At 54.4% G+C, this 24,598-nt stretch overlaps 7 protein-coding genes across 7 annotated transcripts; 2 read left to right on the top strand and 5 right to left on the bottom strand.

The window, feature by feature from the left end:
* Positions 1-3,911: 3,911 nt before the first annotated feature.
* On the bottom strand, positions 3,912-6,057 carry Btrc (F-box/WD repeat-containing protein 1A; the record flags this gene model as incomplete). The annotated part of the gene is made up of 2 exons (XM_014693371.1): positions 3,912-4,887; positions 4,952-6,057. The coding sequence occupies 2 exons, from the start codon at positions 6,055-6,057 to the stop codon at positions 3,912-3,914; spliced, it is 2,082 nt and encodes a 693-aa protein (XP_014548857.1).
* Positions 6,058-8,041: 1,984 nt separating this feature from the next.
* Positions 8,042-9,775, bottom strand: G6M90_00g016740 (uncharacterized protein; the record flags this gene model as incomplete). The annotated part of the gene is made up of 1 exon (XM_014693370.1): positions 8,042-9,775. One exon carries the CDS (start codon positions 9,773-9,775, stop codon positions 8,042-8,044), a length of 1,734 nt encoding a protein of 577 aa, XP_014548856.1.
* Positions 9,776-10,115: 340 nt separating this feature from the next.
* On the top strand, positions 10,116-14,516 carry IRE1A (Serine/threonine-protein kinase/endoribonuclease IRE1a; the record flags this gene model as incomplete). Its single annotated transcript, XM_014693369.1, has 5 exons — positions 10,116-11,424; positions 11,475-11,643; positions 11,695-11,761; positions 11,834-14,162; positions 14,233-14,516. The coding sequence occupies 5 exons, from the start codon at positions 10,116-10,118 to the stop codon at positions 14,514-14,516; spliced, it is 4,158 nt and encodes a 1,385-aa protein (XP_014548855.1).
* An 857-nt stretch (positions 14,517-15,373) lies between these two features.
* Positions 15,374-17,031, bottom strand: G6M90_00g016760 (uncharacterized protein; the record flags this gene model as incomplete). Its single annotated transcript, XM_014693368.1, has 3 exons — positions 15,374-16,082; positions 16,146-16,741; positions 16,801-17,031. The coding sequence occupies 3 exons, from the start codon at positions 17,029-17,031 to the stop codon at positions 15,374-15,376; spliced, it is 1,536 nt and encodes a 511-aa protein (XP_014548854.1).
* Positions 17,032-18,801: 1,770 nt separating this feature from the next.
* Positions 18,802-20,405, bottom strand: BVM (Baeyer-Villiger monooxygenase; the record flags this gene model as incomplete). The annotated part of the gene is made up of 2 exons (XM_014693367.1): positions 18,802-20,091; positions 20,151-20,405. 2 exons carry the CDS (start codon positions 20,403-20,405, stop codon positions 18,802-18,804), a joined length of 1,545 nt encoding a protein of 514 aa, XP_014548853.1.
* Positions 20,406-21,104: 699 nt separating this feature from the next.
* Positions 21,105-21,853, top strand: G6M90_00g016780 (uncharacterized protein; the record flags this gene model as incomplete). The annotated part of the gene is made up of 3 exons (XM_014693366.1): positions 21,105-21,117; positions 21,174-21,416; positions 21,480-21,853. The coding sequence occupies 3 exons, from the start codon at positions 21,105-21,107 to the stop codon at positions 21,851-21,853; spliced, it is 630 nt and encodes a 209-aa protein (XP_014548852.1).
* Positions 21,854-22,126: 273 nt separating this feature from the next.
* G6M90_00g016790 (uncharacterized protein) lies at positions 22,127-24,592 on the bottom strand (the record flags this gene model as incomplete). The annotated part of the gene is made up of 1 exon (XM_014693365.1): positions 22,127-24,592. The coding sequence occupies one exon, from the start codon at positions 24,590-24,592 to the stop codon at positions 22,127-22,129; it is 2,466 nt and encodes an 821-aa protein (XP_014548851.1).
* Positions 24,593-24,598: the final 6 nt, after the last annotated feature.

Below are 24,598 nucleotides of genomic sequence, written 5' to 3' on the forward strand. Positions count from 1 at the left end.
ATGGAGTTGACGTTGGGGATTAAAGAGATTCGGTTGTTGCAAAAGAAGAGAACAGAAACGAAAGAAAGAAAGAAAGGCCTGAGAGACTGTGAGAGAAGCGAGTGTGTGTGTATTGAATGGAAGTCGATGAAGTTGCGCCGCGGCACCAGCTTGCAGAGGGAAGGAATCAACGGCGGGCTCTTCCTTATTATGTCTGGTGTAACCCAAAAAACTGGCGGCTGCTATGCTCACATCTCATTCGTCCATGGCCAAGAAATGAAGTGTGTATGCGAAAAGTTAGTAATAGTCCAAGGTGATATTGTGCGAGCAGGATACCCCGTACAATACCACGCATAATACGAGCCAAGCAAAGGACGCATGATTTTCAAACCCAGACTGTACAGGGTGCCGTGGCCATGATGAAGGGCAATGAATCAATGCTGACCAGGGTTCCCATCAAGGGTCCTGGGCATTCAGTGCTGGATGATCCAAGGCCTGACTTGGCAGAGCCATCCTCTCAGACAGGTCACAGGGGGTTGTCCGCGGGAAGTGGGTCCTTCTGGCGCGGGTCTGTCAGGCACGGACTGACACCATTGGCTGCATCGACACCGAGGGAATGGCTGCCACTGATGAACAGGGCTTCTGCGGTTGCGTGAGTCGCGCAACATTGAACTCTAACTTGGTTCCGTAATGTCAATATGTACATATAAACTCCCCAACGCAACGCACCAGGCAACCAGGCAGACAGCTATTACAGACTTTGTGATGTCGTCTTTTTGTTTGACCAAGCACACACGCACTCGCTGTCCCGGATTGATTCCGTGACCCCTGTCTTGCCTCAGCTACCTCGGGTCCTGGGACGATGCTTTTTCTCGACAGTGGCGTGCGTTGGCCATCCAATCAACCCAGCCCACCAAAAAACCACGACGGGAAAGGCCCGCGTTCCAGGCGTTAAATTGATGGCTTGTGGCGCCCAGTGCACGTGACATGAGGCTACCAATCGGGCTAGAGTATTCGGGGCATTCCAGATGTAATGTACCAGCCAGCAGTATAAACGCAGCATTGCGCGGTCACTGGAGCGCGACGATGGGCGAAAACAGACTCTCTGCTTGGTTGCCAACCAGCATTGTATATATGGACTCCTCGCTGCATGACGGTATTTATTGTACTCCGTACGAGGCAGACTACTTCGCACATCCAGAGCTTGTGGTAGGGCTTCCTTCCGGACTGGCCGAGGGAGGGCCACCAACGCACGGCAAGGGTATTTCATGACGTATGTATGGAGCATACCAAGCAAATATGTATATTAATATGTAGTACTATGCCATTTTCCCCGAAGGGTTTTTGCGTATGATGAGCGACAAGACATGCCAAAGTCAAGTCCACAGTGGTGCGGAAGTACAGAGTAGGCCGATTTCGCCCAACTACTATCCACAACCCAAGGGTTCGAGTTCAGGGTTAAAGCGCTCGACTACCGTGTATCTAATGGATTGTGTACTAGTATGGAGTAGGGAATATTCCACGGCAAAGTAGTGATCCATCAATATATTGCACACATATACATATGTATGCAGTTATTAGAGAGCCCACCAGCGGCTTGGCATGTGCAAATATGGATGGATTACTCCGTATGGTGGGTGCCAAAACCGGAGAATGGGCAGAAAACTATTGAGTGTGCGAGTCACGGTTGATGAGCACAGAGACCAGGCCAAACTGGATATTTGCCTATTCCCACCGTCTGCGCTGGCTTTGTGTTGCACAGGGAGATGGAGCGGCCAGTCAGGAATCGTTCCAGTCCCAGTCACCACGCGAGTGAATAGACACGGGCTTCTGCCGCTTCTGCCGGGAGCCAGGAACCCAATCGCCAATCGAAACTACTTAGAGACGACGATCCATCTCTCCTGGCTGTCGAGGCGCGCGCCTTGGAATTGATGGCTGCTGATGCATAGCACGACGAGCACGTACGAACCTTTGTATCAGCACATATACCCTGGAATCTAACCTGTTGTCACCTAAATGGCTTAGACTACAGAAATTTCTAGGTTCCGATTTTTTCTCCCGTGCTCTGCGCACGATAGCCCCTTCTCGTCGCGGTTATGAGACGATGGCACCTCGCTGCATGACTCAGCACCACCGCATATGTACCTAGTATGTACCTAGTATGTATAATCATGTGCCAAACAACTACATGTATCTACCTAGTAGGTACCTAGCAAGCGAGTTGTGCTGTCTCTTGTCTGCAATGTCTGGGGCATTGTTCGGCTTGACAAAGCGGACTCGCGAGGGTAGCGCGCGCACGCACGCGCGCACATTCACATTGACACAGCAAGCGCCGAGAAGCCTTCAATGCTGCGTTCTAAACTTGGTTTCGAAACAATATCGTTTCGACCACTCGACGCTTTGGGCCAACCAGTAACCCGTACCTCGCCCTTGCCGCAGGCGCCACAAACACCAAGCCGGGGGTCCTACATGCTGTACACTTGGCCCAATACGTAGTAGGTTAACACATCATGTAAATGTGTGTCACAACCGGCCAGGCTTCCGACACATGCCATCTCTTAATTTCTGCCCGACGCGTGCATCGCAGTCAACTCAGAGTCCAAGTAACGTCGCGCCAGCGTCACATGCGTCGCGTCTGCCCCAAAAGAGCCCGCGAATCCATTGCGCTCGCACGAGCTGAGCGTCCAGCAACGTGGAATAGCGTCCGAGCAGCAGCACAGGAGACAGAAGACGTCCATGTCTGGTGACCAGGTAAATAGAGTCACCTACCTACAGCACCTTGGTACTTCAATAACCACCCCCAGGCATGCTTTGCCGCAGCTACACATGCATCGACAAGCTGGCAGCATCTGCTCCCCGCATCTGCGCAAATGCAAGCAAAGTCTGCAACTCCCTAGCATAGCAGTATTCAGATCATCACTAATGACGGGCCACCATGTAACGGCAGCAAACACAACCACTCACCATAATGACTCACCACCCAGCAACACCAGTCTGCACATGGAGTACTCTATGTACGGAGTATACCGAACTTAGCCCATTCACTCGTCCGCGTCGAAAAACCCTTTCAGCCTGGATACCAGGTATGCACAACCACCCCGTCACATACCACTCAAGATGCTAGTGAAGGTCGTGGTACGGAGTACCTCACTCACATATGCGCACTCCTCACACAGCAGCTAATCACTTGACGCCCCCCCCCGCACAAAAAACAAGCCACCAGCTGTACTCCATAATCCACTGCAGAAGCCTAACCCCACACTCACACCTGCCAAAATCATGTGCAGCAAAACTACCACCCCGAGCCACGCGAACATCGTCACCTGCGCAGCCAGATGCATGGCCAAGAAGAAGAAAAAAAAGAACAGAACATCAACAAGAAGAATAAGGACCGCCGACCCAAGGAATCAAGTACCACTTCGGCCCGGGGAATCTCGCCCGCTGTGTGCCGTTTCACAATCTCGGCTTGTACAGGGCTGTGACGAATGCACGATAAATCTATTAGGTCATGGACCATTTCTACATTACCACAGTCTGAACCGCTAACCCGAATCTATGCTAAAAGTAGGACAAAAAAAGGCAAAAAAGAAAAAAGTACTCCCCCGTGTCCAAGATGATGCCCAGAAAGGAAATGAAACCGCTGCCAATTGGGCTTGGTGCGGGCCTATCTCGCTAACATATGCGATATTGATGCCCCCCTGAACGCCTCGATGCAACCTACAATAACAACAGTATAACACAACAAGATTTGCCAAGTCATGAAACTCAAGACAAAGACTTGATGCGGCATAGACGGCCCTGTTCCGCTACGGGAAGCTCGTGCCGGCAAGACCCTACGGCTTGTGTCACACATAATACGCCGAAACGACTCCCCATTAACCGGCTTGTTGGCAACCTGTACGTCTGCCCCGATACGATACCAATATGAAGAATTAGTCGGTGGCTTGTGCCGCACTGGTTTCCAGCTGCCCAATGCCATCCACTCCGGCACCAAAGTCCATGATGAGAATCTTGGGATCCTGGCCAGTGCTGACGATTCGGCGGTAGTCGCTCTTCGCGCTGAGTACCCAGCTAGAGTGCCAGCGGGGGAAGTCGAGCAGCTGGTTGCCCGTTTCCATGTCCCACACTTTGATGTCGGTGTCGTAGCTGCCGCTGACAAGTCGGCCGCTCACGCTGTCTATGTGCAGGCTGCGCACTAGGTTCTCGTGCGCCTTCATCTCACGAACACACTCGCCCGTGTTGGCATCCCAAATGCGAATCACCTTGTCGTTTCCGGCGGATGCCACAAATCTGCCGTCCTCGGAAAATTGCGAGCAGGCCAGGCCCTTGGTGTGGCCGACGAATTCGCGAATGTTCTTGCCGGTATCAATGTTCCACAGCTTCACACGGAAGTCTCCAGAGCAAGATACAATCGTGTTGCCGCGCATTTGCACGGCGTTGACGGGGCCGGTGTGGCCGCGGAGCTGTCGAAGTAAAGCACCAGTTTCCCTGTCCCATACACAGATGCTAATGTCCTTGCTGCACGTCACAATGTGCTTCTTGTCAAAAGCCAGGTCCAAAACAGCCGCCGTGTGATGTCGAAGTCGTCGAATTGGTCGGTACCCAGCCTTGACATCGTATACGATGCACGTAGAGTCGGATGAGCCAGTCACCAAGATCTCATCGTCATACTGCAAACACAAAATCGAAGCCTTGTGGTGCTCGGGGAAAGACACAGTGTTTGGCAGTGACAAGGCGGTCTGCTCATTGTCGGATCCTGCCGCGTAGTGGCTTGGGTTGCCTTCTTCGTCCACCAGCAAATGCGGGCCGTCAACGACCTCTGGGGGTCCAATAACCAGCTTGCACTCCATCGTGTGCATGTCCCAGACCCGGATGGTCTTGTCCCGAGAGCCCGACACAATTTTGAATCTAGTATCCAGTTAGCAAACGTTGTTCCTCAAGGGTAGGCAAAGGGGGGGCGGGATGAACGCACTCATCAAATTGCAGGCAATAGATACTATCAGTATGCCCATGCAAGTAGACTGGACGGGCCTTGCCCTCCTTCCACCGCTGGCTCAGTTCCAGCTTGACCTTGTAAATCTGCTTCCAGTCATTCTGTGGGTGAATCTTGGGCACGCCCATGCCAGCACCCGGTTGCACAGGACGACTGGTAGCATAAGTACCCGTTGTTTCTCTGAGGCAAGACTCGCGCCAGATGTGCTGGTTCGAAACAGTGTGGTGCCACTGACGAGACACGGCACTCGCCTTGGCCAAGGCCGATGCATCCAAGCAGGCTAAGATGTGAATAGCCAGCTCTGCGGGTAACTCGGAAACGAAATCAATGCGGCTGATGCGAGAATCCTGTTCTAAAACGCTTTCCTGTTCGACGCTGTCGAGGTCTACGGATAGCCTGGTTACCGCAATGCCTATGCCACTCTCGCGGTCATTTCCATCGTCGCTAGAGGGAGGGTTTAGCCCTCGTTGTCGGGCAAAATACTCATTTTGCATAGCCGCCGAGGCCTTGGCTGCCGCTCCCGTGTGATGAGGGATGACGGGCGGCTCATCTCCTAGTCCAGGGATGGGGACGTGCTTGTTGGGATCACGGTACAGGTCCAAGTCGTAGAAAGAAGGAGAACGGTGGAAGTTTGCCGCTTGTCCCAGGCGGTTCCAAGGACCGTGTGATGTCGTGGGTCGTTCATTTGAAGCGCCTTGTTCGTAGATCACATCCGCTGCGGCAACAGACGGCCGACGATGCATGATCCCTTTCAAGGACATGGATGCACGGCGAATGATGCCCTTGAGGCTTCCCGAAGCCCGTCTTTGCTTAACATGGGTCGGCCCTTGAGGATGTTCAGGTCCATCATGCGAGTCGTCAATAGCAGCGTCATTCCCATGGTGCGTTGGGTCGCGCATGTCATCATGGCCGAAAAGCGAATGCTTGGGCCGCTTCCATGACAGTGACATGCTTAGACTTCTAAATCGCTGCTCAGGTCCTCCACGGCGGGCAGGCGCAATATGTCGAGGCTCGTAATCGTCATCAAACACAACACTGTGGTGGGCCTGGGCCCATTCCATGACTGGAATCGACTTTCTGGCCATGTCGTTGGTGTCGTTGGCGAAACCTGTCGCGGTGTCTCCAAAGGAAGAGGAAGGTGCCGGCCGCACAGATGAACTAACAAACGGAAAACGCAAACGCTGCAAATTACAGCAGGGTCAGCATCTCTATCTATTAACTTGACGCCATGGTGGCCGAGGGCGCGAGGTCTCTTAGAGCAGTCAAATGACCACACCATGATCAGGTGCATGTGGCGTCGAGGGAGAGGTATGTTCAACAGCAAAGGGCATTCATACCTAAGCAATAAAAGGAACAATAAGAAGTCCAAAAAAATAATAAATTAACTGAAGGAACAGTTGAGGAGTAGCCTCTCAGAACGCCAATGTAAATCAACGAACGTAAGGGGGGAGAATTTCTCTAGTCGGTGTAGAGAGAGGGACGACGAGAGACAAGACAATACAAGACAAAGAGGTGCAACCAATCGGGCGTACAGTCCACGTCCACGTTTATCGTACAGAGACAGTGACGATGAGGGAGGAAGGACGATTATATGACGTTTATTTCAAAGTTTCGGAGGTTTTTATTGATCGTGGTTGAAACAGGAGCGAAATTGTAACGTGGTACGAGAAAGCCGTTAAGAGGGAATGTGCAAGCGGCCCTGGAATGCGGCAAAGGGCATTCGGCGGGCAAGACAATGTATGGGCGAGGTGGTGCGGCCCGCGGGTGGTTTATTTTAAGCCGGAATCATGGGCTGCATCGGACACGGGGGTTGCAACGAGAGCCGGGTCGGCGAGAGAGGTTGAAGCGTGGGCGACAGATAAGGCTGGTGGTGATGTCGTATGCACGAGGATTCGACGAAGAGCGCCCAACCTGGGTCGTATCAGTGGATTGAATAGACGTCTGCGCAAGGGAGAGTTGTCGATCAACGGAGGAACGAAGGGCGGGAAAGCGAAAGAAACAGCAGCAAGCTGGACAAGATGAGCAGCAGATGAAAGGGGTTAAATGGCGAGGTGGTGCAGGATTGCGAAAAGATGTGTTTATTGCACCGAGGACTGTCTAGCAAGGTTTTGCAACTAGGAGAGGCCGACTGGAGGAGCCGTCAAATCGGAGGATCAACAGAAAGGTGGAAGGCCGAGCAAAAGTGGGTCGGCGAGGGGGCCAGCGAAGGGGCCAGCGCAAGGGCCAGCGCAGGGACGGGCGGTGGCCAACACGGCCAGGGATGAGGCCTCAGTGCTCCAGGTCTAAAAATTCAGTTGCCGTGACGCCGTGACGCCACGTGCAGCATTGAACCAGGCAGTGAAATGCTGGGTCAAGTGTCCGGTCCAAATGCTCAAATGTTGGAGATTTTATTGTGGGCCTCGAGTGCCTGACCGAACCTTGCAATCAATCACGAACAATTGGCGTCCAGATGACCCCCCCAACCCGCTCTCGACATCCCCAGATTGCTAGGTTCTTGAGATGGCCGATGGGCTCTCGACTGCGCGGGGGGATGCAGTCGGCAACTTTATTTTTGGGTCCAAGATTTGGGCCCGGCTGGGTCTGGCTGGGTCTTGCCGTCAACCCATGATGAAATTCTCCTGACGTCTGGAGGTGACTCTGAACTCCCCTCATCATTCCTCCCGGTCTCCAAGCCAGCCAATTCAGCCCGGCTAACAAACCTTCCCGTGTAGTCGAATGCCGCGTGCTCGACTTCACCAGCTGACGTCAAGCCGGACAAAGCCACACCGCCTGGCGCCGGGCGAGTGCATGCCTGCATAAAGACACCACCCAAGACGTCTCAGGAGCAGCAAGGCGCACTGCAGAATCCTCACGGTGTACTGATTAATGACTCGCGGCATGTTTGGTTGCATCTCCGAGTGAGAGTTTCCGTCTACTACTAGTTACTTACGTACTAATTTAATCCCCCCTCTAGTAGAGATGACATCCGAGATGCGCGATGCCAAAGTACTTTCCCACAGAAACAGGGTACCGCGGTACCTGCGGCCACGCCGAGCGCCAAGTTCTACCGAGACCTTGTTGCCCCATGTTCTAGTTCACACGATAGTCATCCAGTACTCGAACAACTCTGAGATAGAAATCTTCGTGTATACTTACATCTGCCGTCGCTTGAACGCCACCCTCGAGGCATATTCTCGCCGCCTCTCGGTAACCCTTGCCCATTCTCGATGACATCTTAGGAACTTCGTGGCTAAGCAGATATTCATAGAAACCATCGGCAGTATGACTGCCGTAGCCAGCCGAAACGGAGGCCCTCTGCTGCATAGTTTCAACGCTTTCTTTGAGACCCAGCTCCAAGAGTACAATGCCAAGGCTATAGACATCGTGTCGATAGTCAAACGGTGTTCTCGTCGCACGGGTCGTATTGGTCCTCGAGTTTTGGACTGGAAGCCCCTGGACTTCCGGGTGTCGATACAGATTGAATCGGAAGTCGTCATCCACCCCTTCTGTTTGTCCAGCAGAGGATGCCTCCCTGGTGTACTCAAACCCAACAAGGTGTGGCTTGTCGTATACAAACCTGCCCCCCTGCTTTGCAAAAAACATGATGTTGTCGCTCCGGATACCCTTGTGCAGCCAGCCTGCTAAATGTAAAAACAAGACTGCTCTCGAGAGTGTTGTCGCTACTTGGTACCATTCCCCTGCGTCCAAAGAATCGACATTTTCTTCCAAAATCGCAGAGAGTGTCGTAGACGTTTCACCAGGAACCTTGAATAACATTCCGTGCTCTAAATCACCACCCCGGAGGTACCTCTTGACCACGCCAATACAGTCCAGCGTTCGAAGTTCGACTGGCTTGTATTCTGCTTTCAATAGCCTTGCGAGATTTTCGATTCGGTGCTGAAGCATGGCCTTGTACGTGAACAGTGAATGATTGGGCGGGCATTCCGATCCAATAACCTCTTTCCACTCCACCAGCACGTCATGTGTGCCGTCCTTCTCGAAAGTGCCGAAGCTGTGACCGTCTTTTTCATCCTTCGTAGACGTATCGTGAAGATTGGCCTCGTCTTCAGTGACGTCCTCCCCCCCAAAAACGGATTCTCGCGCATTCATCTCGATGATTGTTGATTTCAGAAGAGCGAGACCCCGTAATTCTGAGTTTGCGTCTGACTGTGCCGTAATCATTTGCAATTTCGCCAAGTTCATCGTTGTTAGGAGGCTATTCAGCGCTAACTTGGCTGCAGGGTCAATCTTTGGCGGAGTAAAGAATCCCTCAAGGTCGTTGATGAACTTCTCCAGCCGATCGAGGGCTTTGAGGGGCTCGCCATCCTTTACTGCCCATGACAGTTGCTCTTGTAAGTCGGAGCTTTCTTGGATACTGCGTATCTTGTCCGACAATGCCTGTCTTTCCCCAGAGTTGGGACTCGCCAAGTCTACCAGCCTCTCTATTGAAGACGTGGGCAGAACTGACGACTGTGAAGCTGCCTTGATCGCACTACTGCTCGACACCAGGCTGTCCAGCTGATCGATAAAGTGGTGTATCAACACCACGTATTTGATTGCCGTGTCGCCATGGTCTTGAAAGCGCCGATCCTTGACGTGAAGCCCGTCTGGGCCGCGATCAATCCCCCAATCGATTCCCCAGCTCTTGAATCTTGCCAGCTGCAATTCTAATCTGGTCTGGAAGACAGCAGCGTCCTCCCCAACCCCGCCGGCCTTGCGCCATAGCTGGATTGCCTTGACTGTTCCCTCAAACACCTGAGCGAGAAGGCTTGTAGCGCCGAGAGCTGTGCCAGCTACACCGACGGGGTCAACTTGCGATGCCATGCTATCAGTGAAGAAAAACGTTGTTTAGAAGGAACAAGGCGGACGAAATCAACACATCTGACAGATGGAATAGGGTGGCACTTGTACTACTCAGTTCAATGAGGCGACGACGATCGCTCAGCTGAGGCGGTGCAAACGCACTATTGATTTTATGCACATTCCCAATCAATTTTCGTGTCAGCCGCAGCCACCAGATGTACATGCTTTGCAACAGTCACATGACCTTTAGCTGTCGCTTTCAAAAGCTGATTCTGTTCCCTATCTCATGGCCACTGTTAAACTGCTTCCAAAATCATTCCTCACTAGTCGTCGTACCAACTTGGGACTTGGATTGCTTGCCATGACGTCTCAAGAGCCATCGCACTCCAATGTGGGGTTTGCTCAACGGGAGCACGACATTCTATCCTTGTTATCGATCTTTGTACACACGCATCAGACATTGAGTATTGGGTTCCGATTGCTGGGCATAGTTTTGGACGATCAGTCCTTCTACATGCCGGCTCCCGTGAAGGAAGGTGGCTACTTTGAGGTCTACATCCTACGTTCCAAGGACATTTTGGAGGCGGACCTTCTGGGTTCAAAAGAGGACATTCCATCGAATCTGCCTCGGACCGTGGCTGTCAAATGTCCCAAGGTACGAGGCAAGCTGAATGACAGGCGGAATCAGAAACTTTGGACCTCCATGGCCATGGAGCTACAGATTCTGAAACACGAACATGTAAAGAATCATGATAACATTATTAAATTGCTGGGACTAAGTTGGAGATCAGTGCGGGGAACGTACATGCCTGCTTTTGTTCTTGAGGCCGCAAAGTCCGATTTGTATAGTATGATACAATCGTTCCAGTTCACCTTGGACAAGATGACTACGAGAAAAATCCTAGGGCTGGCAGTCGACATCTCATGCGGTCTCTCGGCGTTACACGACTTGGGCATCATTCACGGAGATATGAAGCCACAAAATGTCTTAATATTTGAGGATCAAAAGCTGGGGTTTGTCGCCAAGATTACTGATTTCGGTTCTTCGTTGCTCAAAACAGACATCAAGGAGCCCATCGTGCTCCCGTATAATACCGATATTTGGCAAGCTCCTGAATGCCAAAACGCACTCGATGGGTCCCAGCTTATCGAGGCAGACAACTTTTCCCTGGGCCTCGTTCTGTGTTACATGCTTAGCAGAGGCCTCATACTACATCAACTCGAGGAAAGCGACGAAAAAGCTGCTACGGACGGGCAGTCTGCTGTCAGTTATGACTTTTATGCCAAAGTTGCCGCTGAGGCCCTGCATGAGACCTTTCGTCCCGCCCTAGAAATCGAAGAAGAGAGGTTATACGGTCCTATGTCGTCTCGCAAGCCCGAGGGGTGGCCCGATCCGAACGAAAAGGTCGACAATTTGGACGAAGACGAAAGCTACGTGTCGATTCGTAAAATCCAGCGAGCCGTTGCAAGAACTCTACTCCCATCGCTTTTCGAACCCCCCATGCGCCCCAGTTCGAAGAGCATCTACCTAAACATGAGGGTATGTTTCAGCTGGCTACTAAGACGAGACACGTTTTATCCGATTCTATCTCTCCACGACCCGTTTACCCCTGAGCGTTTGAAAGCTGCAAACTTCAATGACCAAGAGAGGGATGTGCTGCAAAATCCAGGTACGCCGCTTCAAATTGGTCGTAGAGCATGCGCTAATCGGGCACTTCAGGCGCCATTGCGACGAAGGAGGACAAGGAGAGAGTCTGGAAGTATGCCACTACCATGGAATGGCTCGACAGATCCATCAAGACTATACAACAAGGTGGTGATCTTCCAAGTATGGACGACATCTCACAATCCGATGCTGCGCATCGTATTGCAACTTCCCTTAAAACTTGGTATGTACGAAGTTGCATTTCAGGATATTCACAGTCTGATGGCTCCCACAGGACGCAGAGCGAGGCTCCTCCTCGAAATAATATGCGCGAGGTTCGCAACCCCTTTGCTGTTGTAGAGGTGAGCACTTCTCCCGCACCCCCTTTTTTTTCTAATTCTGCCAAATCCATCAATAACTAAGGAGGTGGTTAGGCGGAAGCTTCTTTTGGTACTATGCGCTGCATCCCAGCCTGTGTCTTGAATCAAATCCTAGGTGAAATGCGGGCTGTCGCGTGCAATGAAAGGGAGAGCGAGTCCCGTCGGGCAGAAGCAGCTTGGCAGTGTTCCATTTTCCAGACCATGGCAGCACAGCTTGACCAAGTTGACAACCCCGGTATTAGTCCTACTCTTGAGCTAATGCTTTTGGCCGCAAGTCTTGGAAACTGGAAGGCACAGAGTATCTGTGGATGGCTTCACTCTGTTTTTGACAGGCCATTTCCCGTAAGTGAAGCAGTCGAATTGGAGTGGCTCCATGATTCAATTTGCAAGGGAAGCGCAACAGCCCGCCGCCGGCTGGAATCCCTTGACCCAGGAGCCTATACTATAGCAGTTGACGATCTCAAACGTTGCTGGGCAGGCATTGGAGTCAATTTGCCTGATGACTGGCAAATTTATGACGATATAGATTTCCTTGGACTTTTAGAAGACCAGCCTTGTCTGGTTGGTGACTATCTTCAGATTGCTGCAACATGCGGCCGTCTTTCTCTATTGCGCACCATTTTAAACAAGTACTCTAGTATTATCGACATCAATGCCCGGTATCCGGGCGATGAAACGATTCTACTGAAGGCCTGCCGATCCGGTCATTTCGAAGTTGTACTCTGTCTTCTTGACCAAGATGCAGATGCATCAATCTGCAGCGAGGACGGGGCAGCACCATTACACTTTTTGAGTGCTTTTGAAGAAGAACAAATTCCCCTAGTAGCAAACAGACTGGTGGCGGCCAAAGCTAGCCTCAAAGCCCGATCAAAAAATGCAAAACTGTACAAACTAGCCGTCGACGCAACCTTTGGCATGGTGGATGGGACGCCGTTGACTTGGGCTGTGGCCGCCAACAACCACGCAGCCACCCAGGCACTTCTCGACCTTGGTTCAGATCCATTCGATATTGCTGGGAGGACAGCGGAATATGGGGACAGCTGGTCAAACAACGCTCACATATCTCCCGTCTGGACCGCGGCAGCGAGCTTCCAGTATGAACTATTGGAGATGTTGCTAAAGAGAGCCGGCGATTGTGCCGAGCATTTGAATTACAATGAGCGCACTTTCGGTACCCAAGGCTTGAAGGACCCATTCACAATCCTCGGCTGGGTGGTGAATGGTTGCGAGGGCCACGGCATCCGCAGACTACTCCTCCATGAGAAACAATTCTCCCAGGCGTTCCAACGAACCTTTGATCTTCTTTTGCAGTATGGAGCAGATCCATCCATCGTCAGCGTGGAAGGTTTGTCATTCATCCGAACAGCTATCCAACGGGGCCAACCTTATATCATCGACCACCTGATGACAACACGAGGAGGGATGTTCAAGCCTACCGCGTCAGACTGGTCCCATTGCGTGCTGATCGCACTTGCTCTTCAAGACAATTCCACACTCCGCGTCTTGCTCCGTCACTCGCAGGCAGAGGCTCTTGATCCAGATCATTGGAACAAGTTCTTCGCCTCCACCAAGGCCCTGCCAGACGACAGCGAGATGCTCGACCACTTCCGCAAATACCGCGATTCAAACCTCGACATGTTGCCGCACTGCGGGAACGCACTTTTGGCAGGCAAATACAAACTCGCCAAATGGCTCTACCAGACAGGCAAATGCGATCTAACAACAATGGAGAACGACAAGACTCTCCTCGGACGACTCATCACAGCCTCCAAGGTATACCGAAACGCCAGTCTTCACATCGCCGCATTTCTCAGCTTAAATCCTCCCGATGAGGTGTATTACAATGTCATTGATCTGCTGGGCTCGCGCCTTACAGCCCTCCAAGCCGTGGTGTACATACAAGAGTACAGGCACGGCCAAATGGCCACGACGGACATCCTCCAGGCCATTCTGCGCAAGAAGACTGACACCGATTATCTAAACCTTCGCGTGGAGGGCGGACCCTGGCAGGGCAAGACAGCACTACACCTCGCCGTGGAGTCTTGCAACGTAGATGCGGTGCAGTACCTCATCGACGCCAAAGGGCAGTACTTGGACTTGTCGGCACTCGACGGCAACGGGTTCAGCCTCATCGACCACGCGGCGCTGCTGATGAAGAATCAAAAGAGTAACATGGATGTGTGGGAGGTACCGAGTGAGAAGAGGCGCGACGTAGACCTGCGCCACTTTGAAAACACGCTGGTGATTATGAGGCTGTTGTACCGCACCAAGAGAGCGAAACCGAACAAGTTGGCGCTGTCGCTGACGAGGGTCGAGGTGGACGAGCTGCAGGTGATTCTTTATGGGGACGAGGAGCAGCTCGTCATCCCGTGCAAGATTCCAGGTGAGTGCAGACGGCGGGGGTATGTGAGGGATCTATTTGAGCAAAACTGACCGTGTGTGTCTGTTGACAGATCTGAAGAGGGCCATTGAGAGTGGGCAATACAACTGTGACGACTGGCCAGAGAGCTCCAATCCACTGCGCCGCCAGAGCGTGATGATCTTCCAAGTGCTGAGGGACTACGGGTTGAAGCTCGGCGTGAATGATTCCGTGTTTGGGTACACCGACACAGTGAAGCCGGCGGCGGGCCATGATTCTGGTGGTGAGCAAAGTCTGGTCAGCGACCCGGGTGAGCAGAGAGATGGCCAAGAGGCATACTCCGAGTTTGTAAACTCTGTTAAGAAGCTGAAGTTGTAGGCTTGTGTCTTTTCTCCTGCCTCCTTTCGGGCAAAGCACGGAATCAGCATTCAGTTTCTCGTCGCCTTTGCTGGCCTCAAAACAAGACACTTGATAATACGGTGTTCTTGATAGCCGTACGAGTCATAGCAACCCAAAGGAATCTCAGCGTAACTAAGAGAAAAAACGGCACGTGGAACCAAATGATCTTACGTGGCGTCAGAGTGCTACTTTGAGATTGAATATTTCGATCATGCCAACCTTGACAGAGTCGCTCGTTGCAGATTGGCGGCCGTGATTGACTGCTGCCACCGCGACGACCAACTCGAATCATCGCAGCTCCATGTCCTTATGGGCGCCTCCTTCTGCTAGCCGATGCTGCCGTTCAGCCAATACCATCACGATCAGAATCATCGTGCCATGCCATCCTTTTGCAACGCTCAGCTTGCCTGTCTACAAATCCACGATGGGCTGCCAAATGACAAAGAAGCACCGGCTGTGCGGTAGAACACAACTGCTTATTGACTCATGTTTCCCGCCTAGAAACTCAACAAAGAGGCTGGGTGCGGTAACATGGCCCCTGTGGTAATGGATCACAGTGGACACGTGTGCACTGCCTCTCAATGCTTGCAGTATCCGGACTCATCTCTTATGCTTGCATTCACATCCGGGGACTGACAGGGCCGGCCAGGCCTTGTCATGTATCAAATCAAGAGCAAAACGTATGTCGCGCATCCCATTCAAATAATCTATACTACTAGAAATAATTCTGGTGCAAATTGAACTGTATAGCTCGCGGGAGAGGCCTAGGTCCGTCGGCTAAGCCGTCGGAGTGCCGCCCGTCGCAAGACGTCAAGGCATCATCTCATCATCTCCATCTACTTGCGCGCAATGTGGACCAAACCAGAGCCATCGGGTTCCCCTGCGTCATCGCGTCGGGCAATGTGCACCAGACCAGACGCGTCGGCTTCCGCCTCAGCCCCCTCGCGTCGGGCAATGTGCACCAGGCCAGACGCGTCGGCTTCCGCCCCTGGCTCGGCACGGGCACCGATGCGGGAGACTTCAAAGCCAGAAACGCGGCGGTCTCCAAGGATTTGCTTGACGTAGGCCCAGAAATCGGCATAATTGCCTGTGGCTGGGCGGCCGGATCCGGGATGGAAATCGGGATTAATGGGTCCCACGGGATTTCCCTGGCCGCCTGTGTTATCGCCGCCATTCCCATTTCCAAACGGATTGAAACCGGGATTAGTGGGTCTCACGGGATTTCCCTGGCCGCCTGTGTTGTCGCCGCCATTCCCATTTCCAAACGGAGGGTGGGGTTGAGGGTGAGTGTTGACGATGTTATCCCCATTTCCAATCGGATCAAAGCCGGGATTAGTAGGTCTTACGGGATTTCCCTGGCCGCCTGTGTTGACGACGTCATCCCCATTTCCAAACGGAGGGTGAGGGGGAGTGTTGACGCCGCCGTCTACTGGGCCAGTATCCGTCTTGTTAGCCACGGGGGTGTCTTTGTCCTTCACACGAGCAAGTGCCGTCTGGCGCATCCGTTGGAATTGATCTGCACTGAATGAATACTGCCTTTCAAATCTAGAAGACGTCAGGTTAGTCACACTTGACACTTTGAACACTGGTAAGGGAGGAGACACATACGTCGACCAAGGCACCATGACGTTTTCGGTGCCGGCGACGTCGCCGCCGCCGTTGGCATGAAGCTCGCCAAGCCAGTGGCCCGTCTCATGTACAGACGTGGCGAGGGCGCCGCTGATATGGGCACTGCCGCCGCCCCCGACCTCGCCGACGCCGCCGACGCCGCCGTCCTGGCGACTGAAAAGACGGCCGAATAGCCCTCCAAGTCGTCCGCCGCTTCCGTTATTTCCTTGTAGACGACCATTGCCGCCGTTGCCACTGTTGACGCCGTTGCTACTATTACCCTCGGGCAGAGTGTCCATGGCGACAACGCATCCGTCCACGTCGCCAATACCCTTGGAAATGTTTGTGTCGGGTGACGGCACGATGCACATGCCTTTGGTTCCTGCGCCCGAATTTGTCGGCACGTAGACGATATTGAGAGTGGTCGTATTGCCTTGATGGACCCGCGACTTCAGCTGGTCCATGGCCTTGTTATCTCTCACACCGGAAATGCAGAGTGGATCGGCGATACGCGAAACGTTTTGCAGGTTGAACTTGATCTTGCCATTTGCAAAGAGCCCGTTCATGTCTTCGACGGCCTTTTCAGCGACCGAGTCCTTGGGGTAGCATGTCAGCACCGGGACTCCGTTGAGCCAAGTCTGGGCAGGAACCTTACCGAGGGGCATTGGCTGCCCCCGCCGCAGCAGAAATGCAAAACAAAGCCCAAGTTGATCTCTTGTCCATCGTCAGGCAGGGGGCTCTGCTGAGGCCTCTGTCGTGCGAACAGCCCGCGCTCCTCCAGGGGGCTGCGTGTCGCACAATGATGCCCAACGGCCCTCATGTCCATAGGGCCAGCTACGGAAACCGCCGCCATGAGGCCAGAGACGAGAAGGGGCAGCATCACCATGATGACAGACTTTGAAAGGAATATATGGGGAAAGTTGCTAGAAATAGCAGCCAGCAATCCAGCGCTAGAAAAAGAAAAAATTGGGGGTGAAAGGAGAGAAGAGAAAGGAGTATGATCAGGAACAAGACTCCTGGACCTGCTTGTCTAAAGCCCGAGCATGCTGTCGAAAGGGCGAGAGATGTGCTTCTTAAATATTTCCGAATGATCAAGACAATACACCGAGTTGTCGTGGCCTTGATTGTCGTGCAAAGGGCTATCCATGCTTCTCATTTCCAAGGCATAATGCTGTCGAATAAATTAGATTCATGGGAGCCTAGTTGCTTAAGTCTTGGACTCATCAGGCTGGATTATTCCCCACGGTGTCTAAAGAAGAGCCACAAAACTCGCCTGACTGGACGCGTCGTCCCGGCTCGCATTTATCATGAATAACCCTGTCAGGGGCGAAGGACGTGGAAGTGGATTACTTGCAAGATGATTTGTTTGCATGTTTGCGTGGGTGAGAGGAGCTACCTTGATCTACCACTGAGTCAGGAGCATTGTTTATCAGTCCTTGACACAACAGCCCTGCCGTATTAACAGATGGCATGATGCAGAGGACAAGGTACAGCACTCCGGGTGATGATCCGGAGCAGCTGACGTACACCGCTGACCCTAACCCTAACCGCACTCCGGTGGGAGCTGACTGAGACTACTCTGTAAGGCCAATATAGATGAATCAAAAGTGGGACGCGTTAATCCTAACTGAGACTAAGGTCAATATAGGTGAATCAAAAGTGGGACCAACTTTGATCAAAATGTTTCAGTATTTATAACTACAATAGAGCAGTCATCATGCTCTCTTCGCCGCCGTGCTTAGCATGTTTGGCATTGACAATTTTCAAGGAAGCACCGTCTTTGCTCGAGGCGCGTGGCGTGAGTTTCCCGATTGTCACCGAGTATGCCCGGCCGTAAGCAGGCGCCACACACAGCACAGCCCGCCGTCAGAGGTTTTTTTCCTTCCCAGGTGAAATAACACAAACCACTGGCTGAGTCGCGACGAACGATGCGGCGTAGAGCCGAGCCTGTATGACGATGTACGGAAGCCCGGTGCGGCTGCCGAATTCGTACATGTGAGATACGCCAGCGGAAATAACAAAAAAGCACCCGACCCATTCGGCACGCCATTCAGATGCATAAAACGGGGAGGGGGAGAGTATCCGAAAGATTGACTCAGCACCCCATTTGGCATAAACAGCACCCCTGACTGTGGCGAGGGTGGCTTGGGCAACTAATACCAGGGCCCCATGATTTACAGAGGAACATATATCTCCTCGAAAGAATGAATATGCAGAATCTAGGTGGTGGTTGCGAGTGGGGACGAGTTGGTGGTTCTCAACCAAGTAAGTACCAGAGATATATGCCTTGTCCCACGACGCTTCTACTTTTCTACAAGCACGCCGGCTATGGTTGATAATGGCCATTATCTTTCTTGATATTAAAAGGCGTGACTTTTTTAAAAGCATGAAAAGGAAAGAAAAAGAATCTCAAAGGGCACCTGGTACCATGGCTGTGCTACCCACATGACACACAAATAAACAACCAACCCCTTGGACTCGAGTTGCATACCGCATTTCGCACATCATGGTCATGTACTCTCATTTCAGCAGGACAATTTTGTTCCCCACGCCCCATTCCTCAGTCATTTCCCCAAGGAGCAAAAATCAAGTCTGCACAGCGCCGACTACCACAGTCTTGCCGTTCCGTGGCCGCAGCAGCAAGCCTCCTCGCCCCTTAGAAACTCCTCCCAGCATCCCTGTTCTCGTAGCCCTCGACGCCGTTCAGCAGCCGCCGCTCCCTCTCGACAAAGGCCTTGGGCAAGTCGATGCCGACGCCGAGGAACACAAAGACGGCCCACTTCCAGCGGAAGGGGTTGATGGCGACGCAAAAGACGAACCACCACACCAGCTCGAGGTAGGTGAAGAAGTCAAAGGCGCCGGTCGGGCTGGAGCGCTTGAGCAGGCGCGTCATGTCGATCCAGCGGCGCATCCAAAAGGGGCTGGGCCGGGCGAGCGGGTCGACGAGGAACATGAGCAGGATGCGCGTGTAGATGCCAATGTGCCAGTTGCCGACGGAGCCAATGGCCGAGACGTAGGTGCAGTTGATGGCGGACACGGACGGGTGCGGCGGCGGGAAGGTCTGCAGATACCAGTCGGGCGGCGGATAGGGGTCGGCGAAGCAGTCGTCGGGCAAGAAGGACAGCGACGGGCGCTTGAAGCCCGTGGCCATGACGATGATGTCGGCGTCGACGACCTCGTCGTGGCCCGGGCCGCCCTTGGGGACGCCCCTGGCGCGCCGGTTCACGCGCACGCCGCGCTCGACGACGGCCTCGATGTCGCCGCGGACCCAGGCGGCCTTGCCGTCGCGCAGCTTGGCCATGATGTCCGAGTTGACCATGGGCGTGTCCATGAAGAGGCCGTTGCCGCGCGCGGGCGCAATGTCCTCGAGGTCGCGGTAGAAGAGCTTGCGCAGCAGGAACTCGGGGATGAAGGAGAGCACCGTCTCCTGGCCGAGGATGTTGAAGGACAGCAGCGTGTCGACGACAATGTTGCGCGGGATGATCCATTTCTCGGAGCGCGAGATGATGGTCACCTTGGCGGCGTCGGCCCTGGCGGCGAACTCGAGCGCCTCGATGGCCGACGCGCCGCCCCCGATGACGGCGAGCTTCTTGCCCTTGGCGTTCTTGCCCGTCAGCTGGCTGGAGTGGTAGACGTCGCCCTTGAACGAGCCCAGCCCGGGCAGGTTGGGCATCTTGATGTCGCCGCAGGTGCCGACGGCGGCGACCAGCCCGTCGAAGCGGCCGTTGGACGGGTTGTTGATGATCCAGCGGGCCTTGTCGTCCTGGTACGCCTTGTCGACCCGGAAGTCGAACCTGGTCTTGTTCTGGAGGTGGTACCTGCGCCAGAGCTTCTTGGCCTCGTGGACGATTTGCTTGCGGTCGGGATATCCGCGCTCCCACTTGACCGAGGGGTGGAATCTGTACATGACGGAGTGGATTTGGAGGGCCGAGGTGTCGTTGACTCTCTGCCAGCATGTTAGCCAACATTGGGTAAGTCCAAGAGAAGAGAAACAGAAAAACATACGCTCCAGATCCCGCCCAGCTGCTCCTCGGGCCCGGCTTCGAAAATAGTCACGTCGAAGCCGTGGCCGACACAGTGGGCGGCGGCCGTGATGCCCGTGATGCCGGCGCCCACAACGGCAATCTTGGGCCGGGACAGCTCAGCATCGGCCCGGGGCGGGCTGGGCGACAGCGCGTAGTTGATGAGCCATTGGATGATTTGGTAGACGAAGAGGAGGGGGTTGAGCAGCGGGTTGGCAAGCTGCGACCTGGACGCCATGGTGTTTTGCCACAAAGAGGTCAATGTTGGGATGAAGAGAGAAGATCAAGGTCTGCAAGTCCACCTTGCCATGCCCATAAATACCGAAACATGTGCAGAGCACCGTATCTGCGCCATCATGGGCCAGGCACACCAGACGGTTGGTCGGCGGTTCGCATCCGTCGGATTGTTCGGCGATGCAAGCCGGGCGCAAGATGAGAAGGTGGTGACGTCAGAGTGACCAGATGGGTCCGGTTTCACATGCAATTTCCCTCTCTTATCTCTCTCTCGAAACTCAGCCAGCGCCATTCATCCCCAGCGGCCAACAAGACACGGCACATTGACCTGGAAAGCGGAGACGCACGGCAATGGCTTGTGCTTGGGTTGACAATCGTCGATCGACGGCTTCGACGGGCCGGGCACGCTGGTCGATAACGGCCCGTGGTGACGTCGCCTCTCACATCCGTCCAAGACTGCGTTTCGCACCCGCGCCCAAGGGAACCATGTGAGAGGGGTTTTTCGCCCCGTGTCTGTCCGCCTTGTTCACTTGCTTCCTTGCCAAGGCGAATTCAAAAACCGAACCCTCACCCTCATCCTCCGGAATTGGAGCTCGGTGGTCGCCGCACTCTCCGCTCCAACCTCGCCTCCTTGGGCCGTCATCAGGTCCATCACCAGCATCAACGCCCCCTTCACCAACAGCGTAAACCGCCAATCTTCAAAATGGAACACCCAGGTACCGACCCCCCTCCCTCCAACGCCCTCAACCCGCTGCTAACAGCGCGCTCCCAGTCCAAGAAATCGCCTCCGTCATCACCACCCTCACCACCGGCTCCCCCCAGGAGCAGCAGGACACGCTCGCCGAATACTTCTCCCCCAATGCCTCCTTCTCCCACCCCTTCTGCCACGTACCGTCCTTCGGCAAGGGCGCCGTCCCCCTAGCCCGCAACACCGACTCCCTCTGGGTCATCCTGTGCATCTACCGCTGGTACCGGACCCTGAGCCCCAACATCGACATCACCATCGACTCAGCAGGTAAGCCCGCCAGACCGAAACGCAGCCCCCCCCAAGTCTCTGACGCTCTCCCAACCCTTCCAGTGTTCGACCAGCGCACCAGCACGCTCTACGTCAACATCCGCCAGACCTTTGCCGTCTGGTTCATCCCCCTGTACTCGGCGCGCGTGCGCCTCCTCACCGTCCTGACCCTCGAGCGGCGCACCTCGTCCTCCGCCTCGGCCTCCCGCGCCGCCCTCTCCGGCCCCGGCCAGGAACGCGCCAAGTACTACATCTCCGCCCAGGAGGACCTGTACCAGATGAACGACTGCGTGCAGTTCCTGCTGCCCCGCGTCGGCCGCTGGCTCTGGCTGCTGTGGCAGCTCTTCAGCACCTCGCTGTGCGTGCTGGGCGCCCTCGCGTTTCTGCCCGTGTACTACCTCCTCAACGGGGGCAAGACGGCGAAAAAGGTGGCCTAGTCGAGAAATTCTGCTTGTCGTGCTTTGCCGGCGTTGGTGGCGTTGCGGGCACCGGATCAGATTGTACGGATAGTCTTGTTTAATGAGAGTGAATGCCAACAAGTTACAACATTAGTATTTCGAATCTCAGTGATATTATCTACGGGATATATTCCTACCGTTTCTCCGGGGAAATAGCCCATTTCCCAACCCATCTACTTCAAAACATAATCTATTAAAAATAAAATAAAAATTCAAACGCTATGCTAGCCGAAATCGTCCATCGTATATAAATCACCTCCCCTGCCTTCTCTTCATGTCCTCCTGCGCCGACGTCACGATGCCCACCGCCTCGGCAACCACGTCGTCACCCGTGCGCCACGTATACAGCGCAACGCCCTGGTGATCCAGCTGCTCGTGGGCCCGGGCCAGCCTCCTCCTCCACAGCTCGAGCTTCTTGTTCGCGCCCTGGGCGCCCAGCGTCGGCGAGCCAGAGGGCGTTGACGATCCTGACCGCGATCCGGAGCGGTAGTAGCTGAATCCAAACGACGGCGGGGGCGCAGCAGCCGACGGCGGCAATGGTTCAAAGTCGACGTCGGTATTGGACGATGACGCCCCTCTGCCAAAGAGACGCGGGCTGATGCTCTTAAGTCCGGATCGACGTCTGGGCAGCGGAGGAGGGGCAGGCTCCTGTTCCAGCGGCGCAGGTGTTGACGAGTCCTCCGTGGTCTGGGCACCGTCTTGGCCTGCGCTGAGTATGGTCGTGAGAGGCTGAAGGCCAGCCGCCCCGAGGCCCTGCGGTCGCTTTGGTTTAGGCGGCGGCATGTCGGCTTTGGCACCGCCATTCGACGCGTTGACATGCGAGGGTGCGCTTCGCAGCGCAGCCGGCTTTGCTGGTCGAGGAGGAGGCGGCGGCTTTCGTCCAGCAAGCGCGCTCGTAGCAGCGCCGGCTGGCCGACCCAAGTTGGCCATCTTGACCTGCGCAAGCGCCGCGGCTTCATCCAGCTTCACCTCTTCGGGCTCATCGGAAAAGTCAATCAGCGTTCCCATGACGGGTCCCGAAGCTGCCTGTGTTTCACCAACGGCACCTGGCGCTGAGTTCTGCCGGCTTGCCGACTTGACGCTTCCCGACCTACTGTAATCCAGCGTCATGCTCGATATTTTACCATGAGTAAAGTCAAACGCGGCATCAAAGTATCCGGCTGCCTCGGGTGTGGTCACGTCCCGGATGAATATGGCCAGGACACGGCCAGGGTTGGCCAGGGCCAGTTCCGTGTATACTTCGAGGTCCGCCTCGCCACTGTCGCCGACCAGAAGGAACTTTCGATGTGGGAAGTCCTTGACGAGGCGGTTCAGGGTGGACTTTTTGCGCTCCGCCACCGGTTCAAATATCCCCTGCAGCATGCCACTATACTGCTTCAGGTGGAGGGATCCCGCGGGCAGGCCGGCAATCTTGAAGAAGCTAGCCAACACAGGGAACAACTGCCACGGGCTGTTGGAGCAATAGTGCATGCTCACGCCCAGCCGATGCATATCTGTATACCACTCCCGCACCCCCTCGATTGTCATGCCGTCGAGATCTCGCACAAACGTGTTGCGGAAAATTTCCCGAGCGCCGGCTGATATGTTGGAGCGTTTGATTGTATCGTCAATGTCGCTGATCAAGCTGACGCCTGCCGGTTCCGTGATTTTGACTTCTTGCGTGGTCGACAGTTTCTCGTTTGCGAGCACTCTAACATGCGTGGGGATGAACTCCAGAGCTGCTCGAATATTGAAGTGGCCGGCATCGTCTGTCAAGATGGTCTTGGATTGGGACTTGGTATCATTATAGAAGAAAATAGTGATGGGCATGGCCACCAGAGGGTTCGTCAGGAACGGAGCCACGCGAGCCATCAGGTTGGCGTTTGCCACTGCCAGCTCCGCATCAGTGAGCTCGCCCAGACCAGACGGCTGTCGAGCCGGCATGCTTGGGCTTGGTGGTGCGGAATCAGGCGTGTAGCTGCCGCGCCGTCCAAAACGAGAAGCCGCTTCAACACCTAGTGTGTTGGGATCTTGCGACGGTTCGCTGTAGCCTCCTGCGTAGGCGACTCGTTTTTCCTCCTGTCCGCGCTTCTCAATCATGGCCGCCTTCTGTGCAATCTTTTCCTCGTCGTGGATTTCAGCGTGTATTTGATGCTGCGTCTTGGGTTCGCCACTAGCCGGTCCGTATCCTTGATCCGTCTTGGGGGCCGATATCCCGCTCAATTGGCGGGCCAAGCCGATGAGAATGCGATTCCTCCTTGTCATGGGACCAACATGTGGTGAGTATATCCAGCCCCTAACATCAACGTCGACAACCGCTTTCTCATCCTCGTGCTTCTCCCACTCTTGCCGCCACCACTCTTCATTCCGTAATTCCGGCTGATCCACCGGTTGCTTCCGCGGCATTCGTGTCCAATCTTGTTTGATGTGTCTCTTGGCATATGACGGAAACAACACCATCTGTTCGTTTCCCTGCGAGGCAATGGCAACATCCGGGAATGCACCGGGAATGTGAGTGCTCTGGTCCATTGCAAAGTCGTCGATACCTCTGCCTCTCGATTGCACATACGAGTCCCGCAGTTCCGTGACAGCTTGCTGTCCGCTGCGGTATAGGTTTCCTGCCATGGCCGCGAGCTTCCTCCGCCTGTAACCTCTTTCCCCTCTCTCCCCAACGTCCTGCGATGCATCACTTGTGCCGGGGCCATAACCGCTGGCCGTCAGCCCCGCGAAGGAGGGCATCTTGTT

The sequence above is a fragment of the Metarhizium brunneum genome, chromosome 1, assembly GCF_013426205.1.
Source record: "Metarhizium brunneum chromosome 1, complete sequence".
Classification (NCBI taxonomy): Eukaryota; Fungi; Ascomycota; class Sordariomycetes; order Hypocreales; family Clavicipitaceae; genus Metarhizium; species Metarhizium brunneum.